The sequence below is a fragment of the Lathamus discolor genome, chromosome 13 (assembly GCF_037157495.1).
Source record: "Lathamus discolor isolate bLatDis1 chromosome 13, bLatDis1.hap1, whole genome shotgun sequence".
NCBI classification, from domain to species: domain Eukaryota; kingdom Metazoa; phylum Chordata; class Aves; order Psittaciformes; family Psittacidae; genus Lathamus; species Lathamus discolor.
This window is the reverse complement of record NC_088896.1, coordinates 12504712-12521728: the sequence shown is the minus strand read 5'-3', so window position 1 is coordinate 12521728 and position 17017 is coordinate 12504712. Positions and strand designations below refer to the sequence as shown.

At 65.2% G+C, this 17017-nt stretch overlaps 2 protein-coding genes across 4 annotated transcripts; both read right to left on the bottom strand.

The window, feature by feature from the left end:
• On the bottom strand, positions 1-8060 carry LOC136021452 (ubiquitin carboxyl-terminal hydrolase 36-like). 3 transcript variants are annotated; one of them, XM_065693687.1, is made up of 20 exons: positions 7656-8059; positions 7360-7581; positions 6639-6749; positions 6263-6365; positions 5957-6024; positions 5485-5555; positions 5283-5365; positions 5013-5121; positions 4621-4761; positions 4331-4431; positions 4120-4249; positions 3245-3904; positions 2608-2735; positions 2071-2379; positions 1640-1785; positions 1413-1535; positions 1080-1241; positions 768-883; positions 550-679; positions 1-458 (listed from the first exon to the last, which is right to left on the bottom strand). In XM_065693687.1, exons 1-19 carry the CDS (start codon positions 7906-7908, stop codon positions 551-553), a joined length of 3165 nt encoding a protein of 1054 aa, XP_065549759.1. In that variant the 5' UTR covers positions 7909-8059; the 3' UTR covers positions 1-458; position 550. The 3 variants fall into 3 exon arrangements, with proteins under 3 accessions (XP_065549759.1, XP_065549760.1, XP_065549761.1); XM_065693688.1 differs by lacking the exon at positions 1413-1535 and having other exon boundaries at positions 7656-8058; XM_065693689.1 differs by lacking the exons at positions 1-458; positions 550-679; positions 768-883 and having other exon boundaries at positions 1090-1241; positions 1361-1535; positions 7656-8060.
• Positions 8061-8638: 578 nt separating this feature from the next.
• TIMP2 (TIMP metallopeptidase inhibitor 2) lies at positions 8639-16657 on the bottom strand. The gene is made up of 5 exons (XM_065693631.1): positions 16316-16657; positions 11020-11120; positions 10829-10937; positions 10471-10595; positions 8639-10135 (listed from the first exon to the last, which is right to left on the bottom strand). Exons 1-5 carry the CDS (start codon positions 16440-16442, stop codon positions 9935-9937), a joined length of 663 nt encoding a protein of 220 aa, XP_065549703.1. The 5' UTR covers positions 16443-16657; the 3' UTR covers positions 8639-9934.
• Positions 16658-17017: the final 360 nt, after the last annotated feature.

Genomic DNA, 17017 nt, shown 5'->3' with positions numbered 1-17017 from the left:
TCACCAACACATCTTTATTGCCGGCCGCGGCCGCCCCGGCCCCGCGAGGCGCCAACCCCCGTGCGCGGCACGGGCAGGGCCGGTGAAAGTTAACGTTAACGGTGCCTCCAACGTGGAGAGGAGGGAAAGGGGGGGTAGGAGGGGGAAGGGCAGCCCCAGGCGCGGACCGCAGCCGGGGTCATGGGGCTGGAGCAGCAGCGACGGTCCTGAGGCACTTGGCAGGAGCCCCCCCCGAGCCGGGCTCCAGGCTTGGGGGGGAGAAAGGGCTGCTCCAGCCCTAGGCGCAGGGAAGCTGCTGAAGGAGCCCGGACGAGGCACGGTCCTCCCGGGCTCCTTCACAGCAGAAGGCAGGGACATGGGCGTGGAGCTGTGGGGAGCGGTGTCCTCTTCCCTCCACAGCAGCTCCCGGGACAGGCCTCCACGGCAGGGGCTGCTCCTGCCGCTCGCTGGCATTCGGGCTGGAAGGAAAGGAGCCGTGTGAGCACCCGCCATGCAGCTGCCCTGCGCCTGCCCCCTGCGGCTCTGCTCCGGGCCCCTGGACCTGCTCACCTCAGAGCCGGTGGCGCAGGCTCGCTGCCTTGGCCGGATGCGTCACTGCCCAGAAGCTGCGCTGGCGGTGCAGCCACTGGAAGGGGTTCTGGTGTCTCTGCTCCCTCCTCCGCTTTTTCACCTTCTTCACCTGTGCAGAGGCAGGAAGGCTCGGGGTCAGCACAAGGAGGCCCAAGGTTCTTCCCACCAGCCCAGCCAGGGATGGGGCCAGCACCCACCTTCCCTCTGTCAAACTCCTCATCCCACTCATCGAGGATGGTCTTCCTGCGAGCTGAGGCTGCAGACTGAATGGCATCCCAACTGACAGCCGAGACACCGCCATTCCAGGTCAAGACTGCAAGGCAGCGTTGTCAGCACAGAGCCCCAGGCCATGCTCCACGGCTCCCGCCAGCACAGGGCCAGGGTTGGAGCCCCTCACTCCAGGACCCCACCTGGGTGCAGCAGCCTGGCTCTAGCTCTGGCCCTGGCAGGGCTCAAGGCAGGGGAGCTGCGCTGCTGCTCGCCCACCCAGGCAAGAAGGGATTAATTACCTTGTTTGCCATAAGCTTTGTCCAAGGAATCCACAAGCAGCTGCTCCACCACTGTGGACTCCAGCTGGGTCATCGGTGCTGTGCCAGCCCCACGGTCATGTCCAGGCCTTTGGGCAGCAGGGCAGTGCCTGTGCCCAGCCCCAGCCTGGCTGTCCGCTGCCACTGTGGAGACAGGCAAGGTGAGCATGAGGCAGAGGCTCATCGTCCAAGGCAGATCCCGTGCCCCAAAAGACACTGTCAGGACCAACAATGTCATGAGGGTGCAGGGGACTTAGGCATACTGGGGCCTGTCCTGGGCAGGGAGGAGCTGGGGGTAAATCTTCGCCCCTCCACCTGTCTGCAGAGGAGCCGATCCTCTTCCTGGATATCTTAAGGCTGCTCTGCTGCACAAGCAGCACACTGGCATGCAGGAACCCAAGCAAGGGCAGGAGGTAGAATGTGAGCACAACCAGGAAGCTAAATGGACCACAAGGACCAGGGAGTGGAAACCAGTGCCGTCCAGGCAGACAAGCCGCCAGCTCCCCCCTGCCAGGCACCCGGGGGGAGGCACAGGGTTGTACCTGCAGCACAGACGACGTTGGTAGCTGGCTCCCCCACGGCCTTACTCCTAGCATCTCCCTTCCACGTGTTCTTGTGGTGCCTGGCCACGTCAGCCTCCGTTCGCTGCTTCTTTGCCCTCCAGGCCTTCACAGCAGCCAAGCTGCAGCTGGGGAGGGCAGCCGGGATCAGCTCTCTCCAGCCAGAGCGGAGCTGGCACGGTGTGGAGTTTCCCCACAGGTTAACGGGATGCAGGGACACCCACACCGCAGCGCTGCTTTGGGGAGAGGTGAAAGCACCCGCAGCAAGGCAGCACTTGGGCTGGCCCCATGCAGGGGTCATCCCACCCGCAGGACGACAAGGAGCACCCACCACGAGCAAGGGAGCCTGACTGCAGGCAGAGCAGAGGGGAGCAGGGCTTGCATGTGGCAGCAGGCCCGAGCACAGCAATTACCTCTCCTCCATTCTCCTCCTCCTTGTCTTTTCCCTCCTCGTGGCAGAGGTGGGCTCCCAGTCTGGGTGGGCACGGGGGGATGACATGGGCCAGCTCTCCTGGGCCTGCGAGTCCGGCGCCTCCTCATCACAGATGCGATCTGCTGCCTCTGGCCCTTCCAGGGGCTCAGAGACCTCTGCAGTAAGAACTCTCTTCTTGTGTGGGATGGAGACCTCCTCTTGAGCCGCTGGAGCACCGAGGCTGCTGCCTGCCTCGTGCCGCCTCTTCTTTGTGAAGGAGCCAGTGGTGACCGGGCTGAGCTCCTCCCTGCTGCAGAGAGAAAGGTGGTGTGAGGGGTGGTGATGGACCAGCACTGTTCGGGGGGGAGGCTGGGTGCTGAGGGGCTGGGCTGGCCATGGGGCAGTCCAGAGCAGGGGAGCCAGATGCCGAAATCACCCCCGAGCCAGCGCCGAGGCCAGAATCACCTCGAGGAGCCCCCCGAGGCCGCAGGTGGCCTGGCTGCGGCGCAGGAGCCGGGCAGCAATGGGCACCGCTCACCTGCACGTGCCCAAAGGCAGCAGAGCCGAGCTGGGGCGGCTGCTGTTCGGTGGGAAGCTGCTGCCAGCAACTTGCGCGCGATGCCACGCGTGGTGGGCACTCCTGTGCAGCTTCCTGCCCTGCAGGGACTGGCACAAATAAAGACTTGGTGAGCTGAAGACAAGAGGATTCCGTCAGCCAAGAGGGGAAAGTCAAGAAGGGAGCCCAGGGAAAGGGGGCCTGCACGGGCGGAGGGAAGCGGGGTGGTGGAAGAGGAATCAGAAGTGCTTTTAGGTAGGAGCACAAAGGAAAAAAGGAAGCAAGGAAGTTTCAAGACCAGAAGCCCCGGGGCCCGGTGCTGAGCCCCGGCTGCACCGCTGTGCCCAGAGGGCAGCTCCGAGCCCTCCTGCTCCCGCTCGCCCCAGCGAGGGCTGGCGAGGCTGCCCTGTGTCCTCAGCAAGACAGGAGCCATCTCTCCTGCGTCACTCATGTGAACAGCAGCAGCTCTGCCCCCCCTCCGCAGCCTGGGCTGGGGCTCTCTCCACCCTCTCTGGCCAGGCACGATCCCCAGCCCCGGCTCTGCACTTGCTGCCATCACAAGCCCGCTTCTGAAGACACAAGGCACCTGCTGAAGGCCCCGGCAGAAGCTCAGGCTCACCTTTCTGGCAGAGAGCGCCAGCTTCTTGGCCGGTGGTGGTGATGTGCCGCTGCTCTGCCCCACAGCGGCGCTGGCCGACCAGGGGCATTTCGCCTTCCTGCACCTGGTGGCTGTGGGGGCGGCCGGCGCGGCACTGGGGACGTCGGTGCCACGGTCCGTCTCCCGAGAGGTGCTGGAGCTGCTGGTTCTGCTCCCGGCCTCCTGGGAAACTGTGACCAGCTTCCCCACTGCAGCATGCGCTGGGCTGGCAGCACTGCTGCTTCCCGAGTCCTCCTCCGAGTCACGGGCTCTATGCGCAGTGCTCCCGGGCTGCTGGGTGAGGCCCAGCAGCACTGGGGATGTGGCCCGGGCAGGCGGCATCCTTTCCTCCCAGGAGCTCTGCTGGGGATGATCTGCTTCAGCTGAGCGTGCTCCGCTGGTGGTGCTGGAGCCCAGGGATGACGCGGACCTGGGAGGCTCTGGGCTCTGGGCTGCGGCACGGGGCAGCGCTGTGCCCACACAGGTGGCTTTGAAGGGCGCCCCGCTTGGCAGCGATGTAGCGGGCAGCTTCTCTGGGGCGGGGCCGTTCCGCAGCTCTGGTCCCGTACTCAATGTGCTGCGGTCCACGGGCACCCCGACCTCCGGCCCTGGCCCCCTCCTCTCTGGCCACACGCTGCGTCCCTGGACAAAGAGAGAGGGAGAAGTTCAGGGCGGAGAGAATTCAAGGAGCCAGGGGCACAAAGTGATCCAGCCCTCGGGGCCACGCAGGCACCCACGACCCAGCAGGATCCCTCCTGCAAAGAGCCTGCTCCCTGCCCGGCGGCAGCAGAGCGGCCCGAGGGACAGCACCTCCCAGCTCCCGTGAGCACTGCCCAAGAGCAGCCTCCAGGACTCACCAGTGATGGCAACAGGGGCCTGTGGCTCACAGTTTTCTTGGCCTCTTTGGAGACGGTGCCCTCGGAGCCAGTCAGCCTGGGGACAGCTCTGGCAATGGGCCTGTCCAAGCTCTTCTCTGGGCCGGAGAGCCTGGAAGACAAGGGCACGGGTTAACTGCGAGTGTCTGACCAAATGGACCGCTCTCGATCAGAGAGCTGCAGGCGCTCCCACCTCACGTAGAACAGCAGGTAGGCCTCCTGGTTGAGGACCACGTTGACATTGCTGCAGCAGACCATACTGTCATTCATGTGATACCATTGCCCGTTGCTCGCCTGCAGAAGGAGAAAAGAGAATGGGGTTGGGCTGTGTCCAGGGCCTCTCCTGGCCCGAAGACCAGACTGGAGCACAGCCTGTACCCCGCATCCCTCCAGTGCTCACCACCGTGCACATCTGCTGGGCATCCTCCTTCCCGCACCCTGCAGGGACCCAGCAGCTCCCACCCCAGAGTGCCCTGGGCTCACCTTCACATAGCAGTAGTAGTGCCCCGCGTGGCAGCTGTACCCAGAGTGCACCAGCACTGCATACAGCCCATACATTACAGGATCCCCCTTGTTCTCTGACATGTACGGGCGGATGTCGAGGAACTCAGGGTACGGCACAGCCTGCAGAGGAAGAGAGGATGCCTCGGGAGCCTGCACAGCAGGCGGGTTTCTTGCTAGAGCAGGAGCAGCTCAGCTGGCCTGCGTGTCCATCTCCTGAGGGAGCAGGAGCTGCCCTCCCCAGGCAGAGGTCACCGTGACGAAGGTGCCAGCACGAGCTGCTGGCGCGAGGCTGGCCAAGAGCGGCAGGACCTCCTCCCACCCTGCTGCTCCGGCAAGAAGACAGCCCGAGCTCTGCACTGCCGAGCGCTCACCTTGGTGATTTTCTGTCCACCACAGAAGAACCTCTTCAGTGACAGCGTGAGAACATTGGAGGCTCGGTGGATGCTGAAGCGTTTTGTTGCCGAGACTCTGTTGTTGCATCTGCGCAGGAAGAGCTGTGTCATTCAAGCTGTTCCACCACCCAGATGATTGCCAGCTCTGGCCAAGTGGCAAACGCCATGGGAAATGACCCCGCAGGCACCAGGCACCTGCTCACGGCCACATCTGCTGGCCCAGGTCCCTGCCCACAGCCCCACACGCACCCTGCGCACAGGTAGGGGTTCTCCTCATCCAGCAGGTCTGGCTTCACAAACAGCTCCAGCGCCTCGCGTAGGTCTTTGGCTTGCTGCAAGGACGGAGGAGAGGTGAGCGCACGGCTGGCCCGGCCAGCCCACAGCCCCGCTCCCTGCCGCAATGCCGGCCCCAGGAGAGCAGGAGCATCGCGTCCCCAGCCCGCTGCAGTACCCAGATCTCCAGTGCCAGGTCTAGGAAAGGGTCGTACGTGTCCGAGACGCTCTTGCACGACAAACACTTCACTGCAAAGGGAAGAGCAATGAGCACACCCTGGCACACCAACCTGCACCCGTCACCACCCAGCACAGTGCAGGAGCTGCCTCCCCCTCTCCGGGCTCGAGCTCTGGGACGGGAGCACCAGGAGGCACAGAGGAAGGCTGCCAATTCCACTGCGTGCTGGCACAGCAAGTGTTGCCAGGGGGTCCATTTCCTGGTGGCGATGAGCTGGGCATCCACGGCCGACAGCTCTTGCCGTCGCCACAACCGGGCTCCTGACCCACAGGTCCCACGGGACTGACCGACTGCAGCTCCGGATCACGTCCATGTGCTCAGTGATTTTCCCAAAGCATTTTAACTACAGGGCTCCCGGCAAAGCAACAGCCCCGAGTGACTGCAGGCCTGGGGCCTGGCACCGAGCACTCACCACGGGATCGCAGGTAGCCGCCAAAGATCCGGTGGACCAGTGTCGTTGCCTGGGTCTCGCAATCCAACCTAGAGACAGCAGCACCGGCTCTCACACCGTCCCTGCACCACGGCCACCCCGCGGCCGCCACGGTGTCCTCAGCACAAACTCCTGGCTGGAGCTCAGGGCTGGGCGCTGCAGGGGCAACGCAGCTTCCCGGGGCAAGGGCCCAGGAACGCAAGTGCCGCCCGGGGAACACGCTGACCCCACAGCGAGAGGACAGCGGAGAAGAGCAGGGACAGCCCATCAGAGAGAGGCCCCACGTACCTGGTGCAGCCACTCAGGCAGGACTGCTGCATGGCGTCGATGGTGTAACGCAGGAATTCATGCGCGTCCTCCTGCTGACCGAAGCGCATGTGCCCAGCGATCTCTGCAGGAGAGGGAGCAATCAGCCCCGGCACGTGCTGCGAGACACAGACCCCACCTCCCGCGGTGGCCCCAGCGGTTGAGCCCCCTCAAACCAAAGCGGACGGCAGAGTCCTGTCCGCTACGGGGGAACCCCACACACAGCCCATGAGGTCACCAGGTCCCCGCAGGCTCCATGAGCTCTGCTGGCCTCTTCTCAAAGGTTCTGCTCACACACTACTCCCTGCTCTCCGGCACGGCTATGGGGGGAGGGGAAGTACAGTGAAGTCTTTCTTACTTTTGAGGTCTCGGACGAAGGCCACCGGCTTTATCACATTGCCGCTGTTGGCAAAAGCCTGAGCCACATGGTTCTGCATGATACAGATCATGCAGAAGCTGCCGTGGTCACCTGTGGTAGAGGAGAAGACAGGAGGCTGAGAACAAACACTGTAGAGATCATGGCAGTACAGGAAAAAGGGCATCACTTGCGCCACACAACTCAGTTTTCTCTAGGAGGTCTGTGGTACAGTCCAGCTCTGAGGCATCTCAAGTACACAGGTACCAGCACCTGTCTGATGACAGGGCTGCAAGCCCTGCTGCTCTTTGCTGATAGCTCAGAGAGATGCCAATCATATCCCCTTTCTAAGCCACGCATCAACAGCATCTGCTGCCTGCACGCAGCCTTCTGCCCTCACGCAGGCTGGGGCTGTTTGGGACGTCCAGCTCAGTCCCCACGAAGCCAGCAGATCCCGCTGGAGCCATCTTAGCCCTGGCTACACCCACCATGGACACAAGGGTCCCCAGACGCAAGGATGCAAAGCTCAGGGATGCAGCTATGGCCGGGAAAAGGGAGCCGTACACAGGAACAGCACCTCCGTGGGGAAGTGGCAGGAGGGAGCAGAGAAGGTTCCTCCTGACACCCCCATGGCCCTTGCCACGTGTGCTGAGATACTGAGCCCAGCACGGGGCGCAGGGACCTGCCAGCACAGCCGCCCGCCGAGCCAGGCCCCACTACTCACTGGTGCAGCGGTGCTCCTTGGAAAGCAGGTAGTTAGCGAGCGGCGGGGTGTACGTGAGGCACTGCACGGTGGAGTTCAGGAAACATGTGTTCCCGAGGTTACGCAGTCCCGCGCCGATGCGGTACATCTTCTCCCACCCCATGGACAGGCGTTCCGAGGGGAAGAGCACTTTCTGGGGCGCAGGGATCCCGTCCCCTGGGCCCACTGGGGCGTCGCTGCTCTCTGTGGGATGAGGAATGGTGGGTGAGCTGCGCAGTGCGGGCTGCGCTTGTGCCCACTGAGTCCGCGGCACTTACCCTGCTTGACCTGCTGCTCCTCCTCGGGGCCGCACTGGGGTCCGGCAGCCTTGGCTGGGGAGTTCAGCCGCACGTACTTGTCGCGGAGCCTCTGCAGCTGCTCAGAGAAGCCCCGGCGGGCCGGTTCGAACTCGATCTTCTGCAGCAGCACCTTCTTGGCAGAGCCGGCCAGCAGCTGGGTCATGCTCCCGTTCCCGCTCATCTCCCGCCGGGCCCGCTTCATCACCTCCCGCAGCCTCTCCGTGACCGGCATGGCGAGGCCCTGTGGCTCCCCCCGCGGCGGGATGCAGGCAGCTGCGCGGGGGACAGCGCCCGGGCCCTCCCGCGCCGCGGGACCGCGCTCTGCCGGCGCCACAGGCCGCGGCCCGGGCTCACCCCGGCCGCCCCCACAGGGCGCGGGCTCGACCCCGCGCGGGTCCCCCCCTGCGGGCGCGGGCACCCGCAGCGCCCCCCGCCCCGCCGCCCGCCCCGCGCGGCGCGCGCCGGACACACGTGCCCTGCCGAGCCGGCGCCGCTCCCGCGGCAGCATGGCCGGTTCCGCGCCTGGCCCTCAGTGGGGCGGGACCGGCGGCCGCTGCACCCAATGAGCGGCGTCCAACGCTTGGCTCCGCCCCGGCAATCACCCCCGAGCCTCGAAGCCCAATCAGAGCCCCTCCGTTCCCGGGGCTCAAACGGCCGCATCCAATCCGCCTCCACGTCCCGCCCAGCGCCGTGCGAGCCGACGGGGCTGATCGTGGACTGCGCCTGCGCCAGGGATCCCGTGTTGGGGGCGGGGCTTCGCGGAGCTCGTGGCGTCGCTACCGTACCCGCCCCCCGGGCTGGCCCCGCCCCCTCAGCCCGCGGGACTGCTTCCCACGGCGGCGCCTTCCGGTTGACCCCCGCCGGGGCCGCCCTTCCCCCCGCCCTCCCATCCCCTCCCCCCGAGGAGCAGCGGCGCGGCCCGAGCGCGGCAGGGTCACAATGAGAGCACAGGGAGCACAGAGCCGGCGGCAGAACAAGTGGCGATATTAAACTCGGACAAACTACCAGCAGCAATGGCACGTGTGATACAGCCATACAGCGCGCGGGCGGGACGAGGGGCCCTGGAGGTGGGGGTTTTCGTTTCGTTTTAATGTTTCTCTTCAATACGTTGAACTTGCCCGGACTGCTCCAGTACGACACCTTAGACCTGACAGGGATGCTCAGCATGAAAGCACCTCCCAGGGCTGCGGTGGGTGCACGTGACGGAGCTGTCTCAGACGGGCAGCCCCATGGCACATGCCAGCACCGCTGCAACACGGGAATGGCTCAGAGAAAGCGGGTGCAATGGGAGGTGCACCAGAGGAGGACAGGGATTCCTGCAGCTGCTTACAACCTATGCCCTCCCGGTACAAGGCTCCATCCTCACCACTGTGGACCGGGGAGCTCAAGCAGCCCAGGTGCTGCTGAAGACTACGGCTCAGCCAACACTGCACGTGGAGATGGGAAAGACCCAGAGCTCCTGCCCCTGTGCCCTGCTGAGCCCTCCTGCCTGCAAAGCTGCTGCGGCTAAGCCCGTGCAATGGCAGCAGCTGCAGAAGGCGCCGCAGCAGCTCTGCCCCCATGCAGACGGCTGCAGTGGGAATGGCCCCAGCACGACGCTGGGGAAAGTGGTGATCCCTGTGCCCACCTCCAATTCCCCTGGGGGGAGAGGAGCGTGTGGAGAGGGGCAGCGGGTCTAGGGTGTGTGACAGGGGGGTCCCTTCAGCCATGCTCAGGTGCCCCTCCAAGCATCTGCACAGGAGCCAGCTGGCCCCACAAAAGGCCTATGGCTCCCACACACAGCCAGGGGTTCTGCCCAGAGGGCTGGACCCTTCCTGGATTCCAAAGGGAAGGATGGGCAGGGGTTGGGGAGGGGGACTGGGGGTCCCTGCTGCTGGCAGGTGGCAGGGGACACTGCAGTAGGGGGCCTGCCTGGCAAGAGCCCCTGGTGCGGAGGCACTGGTAGACCTGCTACACAGACGGGGCAGCTCCGGCCACTCCCAAGGGTTCGGTTCCTTCACAGATGCCAGGGTGCCAGGGCTGAGCATGGCCTGGTGGGATTCAGCCCCCACTGTGGGTTCCCCCCATGCCTTGCTCAGCCCTGCCACAGAGCAGGTCCCTGTCCCTGCCCCCCTGGATGCCCATGGCAACCACTGCAGCCCCGGGACCACTGTGGCTGAGCGGGTTTTCATGCTGTCTCCAGGGACTGATATCAGCATGGACCAGTCTAACATCTTGCAGGTTTTTTCTACTGGCTACTGGAATGCGCTTGTTTGGCTTTAGGGGTCCTCAATGTCAAGAAACTCTTGCTTGGGGGGTGCCATGCCGCGGTACCAGGCACACGAGCCATCGCTCCTCTTGATGCAAGCGTAGTGCTTCGCTTGCCGCCCATCCACGTTGTTCTTCTCCATTGCCCAGTCTGTCCAGAGACACTCATCCGAGGAGGAGACGAAGCAGGGGATGGAGAGACAGCGCGAGATCTGTGCGGAACAGAGACCATCACTGACCACCCGAGGGGGGACAGTAGGGTGGGACGGGACATGGGGAAGCAGCATGGCTCTGCTTCACTCGCCCCAGTTCAGGACCAGTGGTGCCATGCGGCCCCTTGCCTGCATGGCATGTTGGGGATGTGACCCTGATGGGGGAGGACTGAGGGAACCCCTGAGTGTGGGTCCCAGTTCCCAGCTGGAGAGAGCTGGAGACTTGGATGCCTTTCCAGTGTCCCCCAGCTCCCTGCACAGCATCATCCTTGAAGGATGGGGAGAGCATCTAGTGGCTGAGCCCCTGCCCACCCCGGGGCAGCCCAGCTGCTCACCTTGCATTCGCAGCCCATCTGGTACCGCTGGTTTAGGCTCTTCTTCTGGGTCGGGCTCAGTGAGTCCCAGGTGGAGACCAAGTCACAGAGCGTGATGTGCATCTTGCCATTGCCCTCTGACTTGCCTGTGGAGAGGCCAGAGACAGCTCAGAGTGTCCCTCCCCCCAGGCACCCTGGTGCTGATTCAGGGTGCTGAGGCTCGGCCTGGCAGGGGCTGGACTCTGCTGCAGTCCAGCACTGAGGGCTGATGGTGGCTGCAGAAGGAAAGGGGGGCCTTGCACACGTCATGGGTGTCTCGGGAGGCCACAGGGCCACCACTGCCATCACTTTCCCCAGGAGCCTCCCTGCGGCCACCCACCTGCAATGAGATATTCCTTTTTCCCGCCGGTGTCCAGCAGCCGGCCGCACACGGCGGTGGATGGAGCCGTGTAGATGAACTCTATGTCCTTGTCAGGGCCCTTGAACATCTGCAGAGAAGGTGCAGGAGTGAGCGGCTGCCATGGAGGCTGCCCCGTCCCCCCGGCCTCCTGCCCCAGTGTGTCCCGTTACCTTGATCTGCTTGATTTCATACTGGATTCGTTTGATCGGATTCCCGTATATGTCATTCCCTGAATCCACCTCTTTGGCAGACATGGCCTTTGCCCGGATCACTGCAATGCAGAAGCGCTGGGGTCAGCAGGGGGTGGCCACAGGGTCCCGCTCACCTGCCCCATCCCACCACGGCTCCCACTCTCGCAGCCAACGCTGCTGCCTCCCACAGAGCTGCTGCCGTGCGCTGTCCCCAGGTGGACGGGGCTCTGGCACACAGGGGATGGTGATGGGCAGCACTGCAGCAGCACCCTCACAGTGGGTGATAAGGAAAGGTCACCCCAGTATCATCCGGTCACTCTTGGCCAGTGCTGTCCCGAGCTCTGCTCAGCTGCTGCCGGACCCGTGGGTTCAGGCTGGCACTGCCTGGGCTCACGCCTGTCACACAGATGGCACCAGGACAGCTAAAACCTGCCAGCAGTGTCCTGGAGCTCCATGGTATTTGTCCCACAGTCATTAACTAAACCTGTCTCTGATGAGGGCCCCAGCCAAACGCCTGCATGGCCTGGCCGGACTGGAGCAGAAAAGGGCAGAGGGAGCTACTTGGAGGGTCACCTTTGGGTGCGGAGGGAGGTGGGAGCCGCATCCCCAGGGCACCAGCCTGGCTGTTCGCCATAGCCAGCACAGGCACCAGCACTGCCCGTCAAGTGCTGCACAGGCAGCTCATCCCGGGGTCCCCAACCCAGCACAGAGGGGTCCCTGAGCCACCAAGGTGATGCTCCGGCTGCAGCTCCATGCCAGCCCCGCACTGGGCAGGTGCAGAAACTGCATCCACCCGGGCCGGGGGCTACCAGTGCCCCTTCCTGCCCTCATCTGCCTACAGAGATAACCCGGGGACACGGAGAGCTGAGGCAGTGGGAAAACACAGCCCAGTGAAGGCAGGCAGCAAGGCCCCGGCCAAAGGCAAGAGCCCTCCTGGCTCTGTGTGGCCCCGGGCCAGTCCCAGTGCTCAGTGCCACGGGGCAAGGTCAGGTGCCCCAGAGCCAGTGAGGCCATGGCACCTTGGAGCCAGTCCCCATGGTCAGGCTGCCAGCACAGCCCAGGGATATGGGAACCTGCATGTGAGTGCTTGGCACGTGGCAGTGACCTGCGGGGCAGGCAGCGGCCAGCTCACCCTTACTCACCAGCTCGGGACACGGCAGCGGGTTTGGTGCCGCGTGTGGTGGCTTGAGCCCCTGCACGGAGCCCTGTGGCTCCCAGCCCTGCCTGGCTCTTTCCACCAGTGCGGGAACTGGGGCTCCTGGCCAGCCCCAGGCAGAACCGGGGCACCGATGGTGCAGGGGACAGCCCCAGGGCCACAGCTCCTGCTCAGCACCCTAAGGGGCCCGGCTGCAGGGCAGGGGTTTGCAGGGCTCCCTGCACTGCTGAGGGTACCACCATCCCGTGGGAGACATCTCCCCATCCTCAGGGCACCCCAGTGCCCTGCCAGCCCTGCTCCATGTGCAGGTGGGATAGCGAACGGGCAGCCACGCTTTGGCCAGGGCAGCGGCGCCAGCCAAGCTGGGGACCCATCATGTGTCCCCCACTACATGGTGGGGTGGGAGCAGCCGGGGACACGCAGGGTGCAGCACCAATGGCACAGCAAGGAGAGGGAACCTGACCGTGGTCTATAAATACCATGGGCACGGGGGCACACGGATGGGCTATTTCAGCTAAAGGTCAGGAGGGCATGGCCCCACTTGGGCACTGTAAGTGCCAACTGAGCTCACTCTGGAAAGGAGAAGGTGGCCACCAGCATGTGCAGCGGCCCAGAAGACACTTCCTAAAGCAGCCACTCTGGGTTAATGTGAGAACTCGCTCGGTGCGGGACAGGCAGACTCAGCGCCTGTGGGTACCGGTGCTGCACTGACGGCTTTCCCAGCCAAGCTCCCGTCCCTGCAGATGGGCCTCGGGCACGCTGGCAGTATCTCAGCCGAATGGCCAGCCCCGCATCCCTGCCTGCAGCAGGCAGCAGGGCACATCTCTGCCCTGGTCCCTTCCCCAGGCTGGAGCAGCTCCACTCGGCACACACTGCCTTGGTCCCTGCTGCCAGACCCGCATCCGCTCCTCTGCTTGCACCTCACTGCAGGCATGGGCCCCCCCTCACCCCTCACCCAGTGGCTGCCTCGTCCCCCGGCCCTCCACAGCTCCATGTCTGCAGCAGAACTTGGGTGCAATGGAGCCAGAAAGCTGCACACCGACTCCGGCCCCGCTGCTCCAGGCGCGGGGAACGGTTACTGGTTCAGTGGGCTCCAGCCTTTTCCATTCACGTGCTGATGAATCATTTGACAAAAATGCAGCCCAATTCTAGGCGGATTTGTTCTGAACAGTGCGGCTTTGTGGAGGGGACGGCTGCGCTGCGCTTTCCCCGCCAAGACCCCAGCAGCTCAGCCAAGCTGCTCTGTGCCAGCCAGGAGCGGAGCATGAGCAGGGAGATTCGCAGGGATCGCAGATGGGAGCCCCTGAGGAGATCCCAGCTGGGATCCCCGGGACCAGGAGGCAGGGCCAAGGGATGGAGGAAACCCCCAGTGCGCAGAAACCAGTAGTGGACCTCAGCGAATACCAACATCATTGGCCACACATCACCTGCCACTGGCCTGGACAGCCACAGGAGCTCAGACCCTCCATGCAATGGGCCACAAGGAAGGTTCCCAGCAGACCCTGCAACACTCCCCTTGGCCGGGCAATGAGCCCATGATGAGCAGGGTCAGATGAGGGCTGCGGTGCAGCTCTGGGAGCAAAGCTGGTGGCAAACAGCATCACCCAGTGCCATAAACCCATGGGGATGTCTCTTGCAAAGGCCTCTGCTGAGCTGAATGGGCAGGGAACAAAGCTCCCTTCTCCGGGGCTGCTGGCAGCCGGCTGAGCGGAGGGGATGGCTGCCAGTGCCAGCACTGCCCGCTGCCTGCCCGGCATCACCCAGCCCCGCTGGGCACCCACCAGCAGCAGAGCAGGGCACCCTGTGGGGATGAGGAGGCTGGAGCGATGCAGAGTGGCGGAGGCTGGGGCTGCCCCGGTGCATGGCAGTGCCAGGGGAGGGCGATGGCAGCGCCGTGGGGAGGGCAATGTCAGCACCAGCACCAGGCCCTGCTCAGCCCGCGCGGGAGCCACGGGCTGTGCTGCCACGGCCGCCTGCGTCATCCCGGCCTCTGACGGGAGTGGGATGGGACCCAATCAGCGACGGCCCCGGCGTCAGCCCATGGCCCCTCCATGCCGTCCGCTCGGGAAGGGCCCTGGTGCTCGGCAGGCGACACCAACACCGGCAGCTCCTGGGGGCAGCTGCGCTGCTCCAGCAGCCCCTCGGCAGGGACCGGCTCCACCACAGCCCCCACCCCCCTCTGCTGCATGGTCCCTGCCGCCACTCTCCCTGCGACCCATCCCCAGAACCAAGCACCGGGATCGGTGCAGTGCTGCCAGGGCTGCATCCATGGAGCCCCTGTTCTCCACTGCGCCACTGCCCTGTCCTGGGGCTGGCACCGCCACACAAGGCCAAAGCCACAGCCATGCCCAGAGGAGCTGAGCATCACCTCCTGCAACCCCTCATCCCCATGCTGCTCCAAAGGAGACCAGGTAGAAGCCAGCTCTTGTGCTGTGGCCCCCGGCCTGGCCACATCCTCACCTGGCAGCCGAGCATCTCCAGTACTGCAGGGAGCAGCCCCGCTGCCCATCCCATGGGCCAGGAAGCACAAGTGCAGGCAGGACAGGTCACTCGTTGCAATGCACCAGCTCCAGTGACACAACTCCCAGCCCTTTTGTGACACCCAGCCCAATGCAGAGCTGCATCCACCACCACATCCCTAACAGGGCCCAGCCTGGAACGGGCTGCTCCATCTGCAAGTCAGGAAAGGTCCCAGCACCCCAGGCTGTCCCTGGGCTCCACACGCCCTCAGGGAGGGAGCTGGCTGAGCATCCAGGGCAAGATGAGAAGCAGCAAGAAGGCCAAGGATCACAGGCTGCAGGAGATGGATCCCTGTTGCACGGGAAGAGGGTGGGGAGCTCATCCAGGATGAATCCTGCTCCCCCAAGCCCAGCCCCGTCCCTACCTGGGCTCAAACAAGGCAAGGCTGATCCAGACAAACCACAGACAGGACTCAAGCTGGGAGCCAGGAGGAGGCTGCCACAGCAGGATGAGCTCCAGGCACCCACGTAACAGACACCAACCAAGGGCAGCAGGACAACGCAATCCAGGCACCAGCCTGGGCACTGCACCCTTCCGGGGCACAGCAAGACACCCCAGGGCCACCAAGACAGACGGTGACTCAGCAGCTGAGTCATGGCTGAGCCAGCACCCCGGGACAGGCCTGAGTCACAAGTGCCCCAGAGCACTGACACTGACTGGAGCATGACGGGAAGCTGCAGCCACGCTCACAGGGATCCCCGGCGCAGAGACACCGGCTCTAAAAATCCAGTGCTCCATTTTGTCTGGAAAGCTCCCGTGCCTGACAAGCCTTGTGGCGGCAGCAAGGCCGGGCAGAGGCAGGCACGCGGGGCAGCAGCCAGATGCCGTGGGACCTGCTGTCGTGAAGGAAAGCCAGCAGTAACGGGGTCCGGAAGGAGCGAGTGCAGCCTGGGAATCTGTCAGGAGAATCCTGGCAGGATGAGCAGGGGACAGGGCAGGGCCGGCCAGAGGCTGAGGCTGCCTAAGCGTTTGGGAATGTTACCTCTCCAGCTGAGCCTGGGAACGGCCCTGCAAAGGAGGGCGTCGGGAGCTGGGGCTGGTCTGTTTGTTCAATATGTTAAAATCCAATAAGGGCATTATTCATCGAAAGAGGAATCCAGATCCCGGCGCTGCCAAGCCCTCCCTTTCAGCAGCATCCAAGCCGAACAAAGTGGAACGGGGGAGAGGAAATGCCTGGAAATAAGGCGCAGACGGGAGGTGACCGAGCCCGGCGCTGGCTCTGCCGGGCCGGTGCCGGGCCCCGGCGGCTCCCCGCGCTGCCACGTCCCACCGCGGCGCGGTCGGACTTGTTGGAGGCCGGGGCTCCGCGGGGCCGCGCAGCCCGGCCCAGCCCCGGCGGCGCCCGGGGCGCGACGGCTCCCGCGGGACGGCGCGGACTGCACGGGCACAGCCGGCGGGAGGACCGCGCCCGGCCGCGCCTCTGCTCGCGGGGCTGCGGGCAGGTGCCGGGCCCGGGGCGGCTCTGCCCGCCCCGCGCCAACTTTCCGCCCCTTCCCCCGCCGCGAAGTTGGCGCGGGCCGGGCCGGGGCTCGGTGGGCGCTGCCGGGGCTGCGGGGCCCCGCGGGGGACAAAGCGCGGGGCTCGGCGGGCGGCGCTCACCTACGTCCGCGTTGCAGAAGGCCTGTTGCGGGTGGATGGGCGAGCAGCTGCAGGCGTCGGCCGGGCGGGCCCTGCCGAGCAGCAGCACGAGCAGCCAGGCCAGCAGGCTGGGCAGCGCGGCGGGCATCGTGCGGCGGGGCTGCAGGCTCAGCGACCCGGCCGAGAAACCCGCATCCACCGCCGGGCCCGCCCGAGCCGCCGCCAGAAAGTTTGGGGCCGGCAGCCGCGGCGTTGCGGGCGCTGCTGTGGCCGCTGCTCCGCTGCCTTCTATGGAGGTGTTTTCTTCCTTCCCCGGCTGCCGCTCAGCCTCGCTTTTTAACGTGCTCCGGAGATTTGCTGCTCCTCCTCTGCATGGCGCAGGGCCAGCCCCGCTGCTCCCGCCCCTCCGCACGATGCGGCTCCGCGATCGCCTCCCCCGGCCCGGCCCGGCCCCCGCCCGCCCCCCGCCGCCCCGGGACCCGGGTCGCAGCTCTGGCGCCCGGCCTGCGCCGAGCGGAGCAGCGGATCAGGAGGAAGGCAGCTGGTCTGGGGCCGAAGCGGCGTCGTCCCCGCCTGTTCCCCCTCGCCCTTCCTCCCCTCCACGGGCCGCAGCTCCAACCCCACCTTATCTCGGAACCTGTTGCCCGTCGTGGTACAGCCCCAGCAGCAGCAGAGCCCCACAGGGCTGCTCGGTGCGATGGGGAGAGAAGCAGAAGGGCAAAA

Bases quoted from the DNA above. Each gene is read 5' to 3' on its own strand.
- TIMP2 (XM_065693631.1), bottom strand. From the start codon at position 16,442: ATGCCCGCCGCGCTGCCCAGCCTGCTGGCCTGGCTGCTCGTGCTGCTG. The intron at 11,121-16,315 runs GTGAGCGCCGCC...TCTGCATTGCAG, and splicing joins CTTCTGCAACGCGGACGTAG to TGATCCGGGCAAAGGCCATG. The intron at 10,136-10,470 runs GTGAGCAGCTGG...TGTTCCGCACAG, and splicing joins AGATGGGCTGCGAATGCAAG to ATCTCGCGCTGTCTCTCCAT.
- LOC136021452 (XM_065693687.1), bottom strand. From the start codon at position 7,908: ATGCCGGTCACGGAGAGGCTGCGGGAGGTGATGAAGCGGGCCCGGCGG. The intron at 6,366-6,638 runs GTAAGAAAGACT...CCTCTCCTGCAG, and splicing joins CTTCGTCCGAGACCTCAAAA to AGATCGCTGGGCACATGCGC. The intron at 2,736-3,244 runs GTGAGCCTGAGC...TATTTGTGCCAG, and splicing joins TGGCGCTCTCTGCCAGAAAG to TCCCTGCAGGGCAGGAAGCT.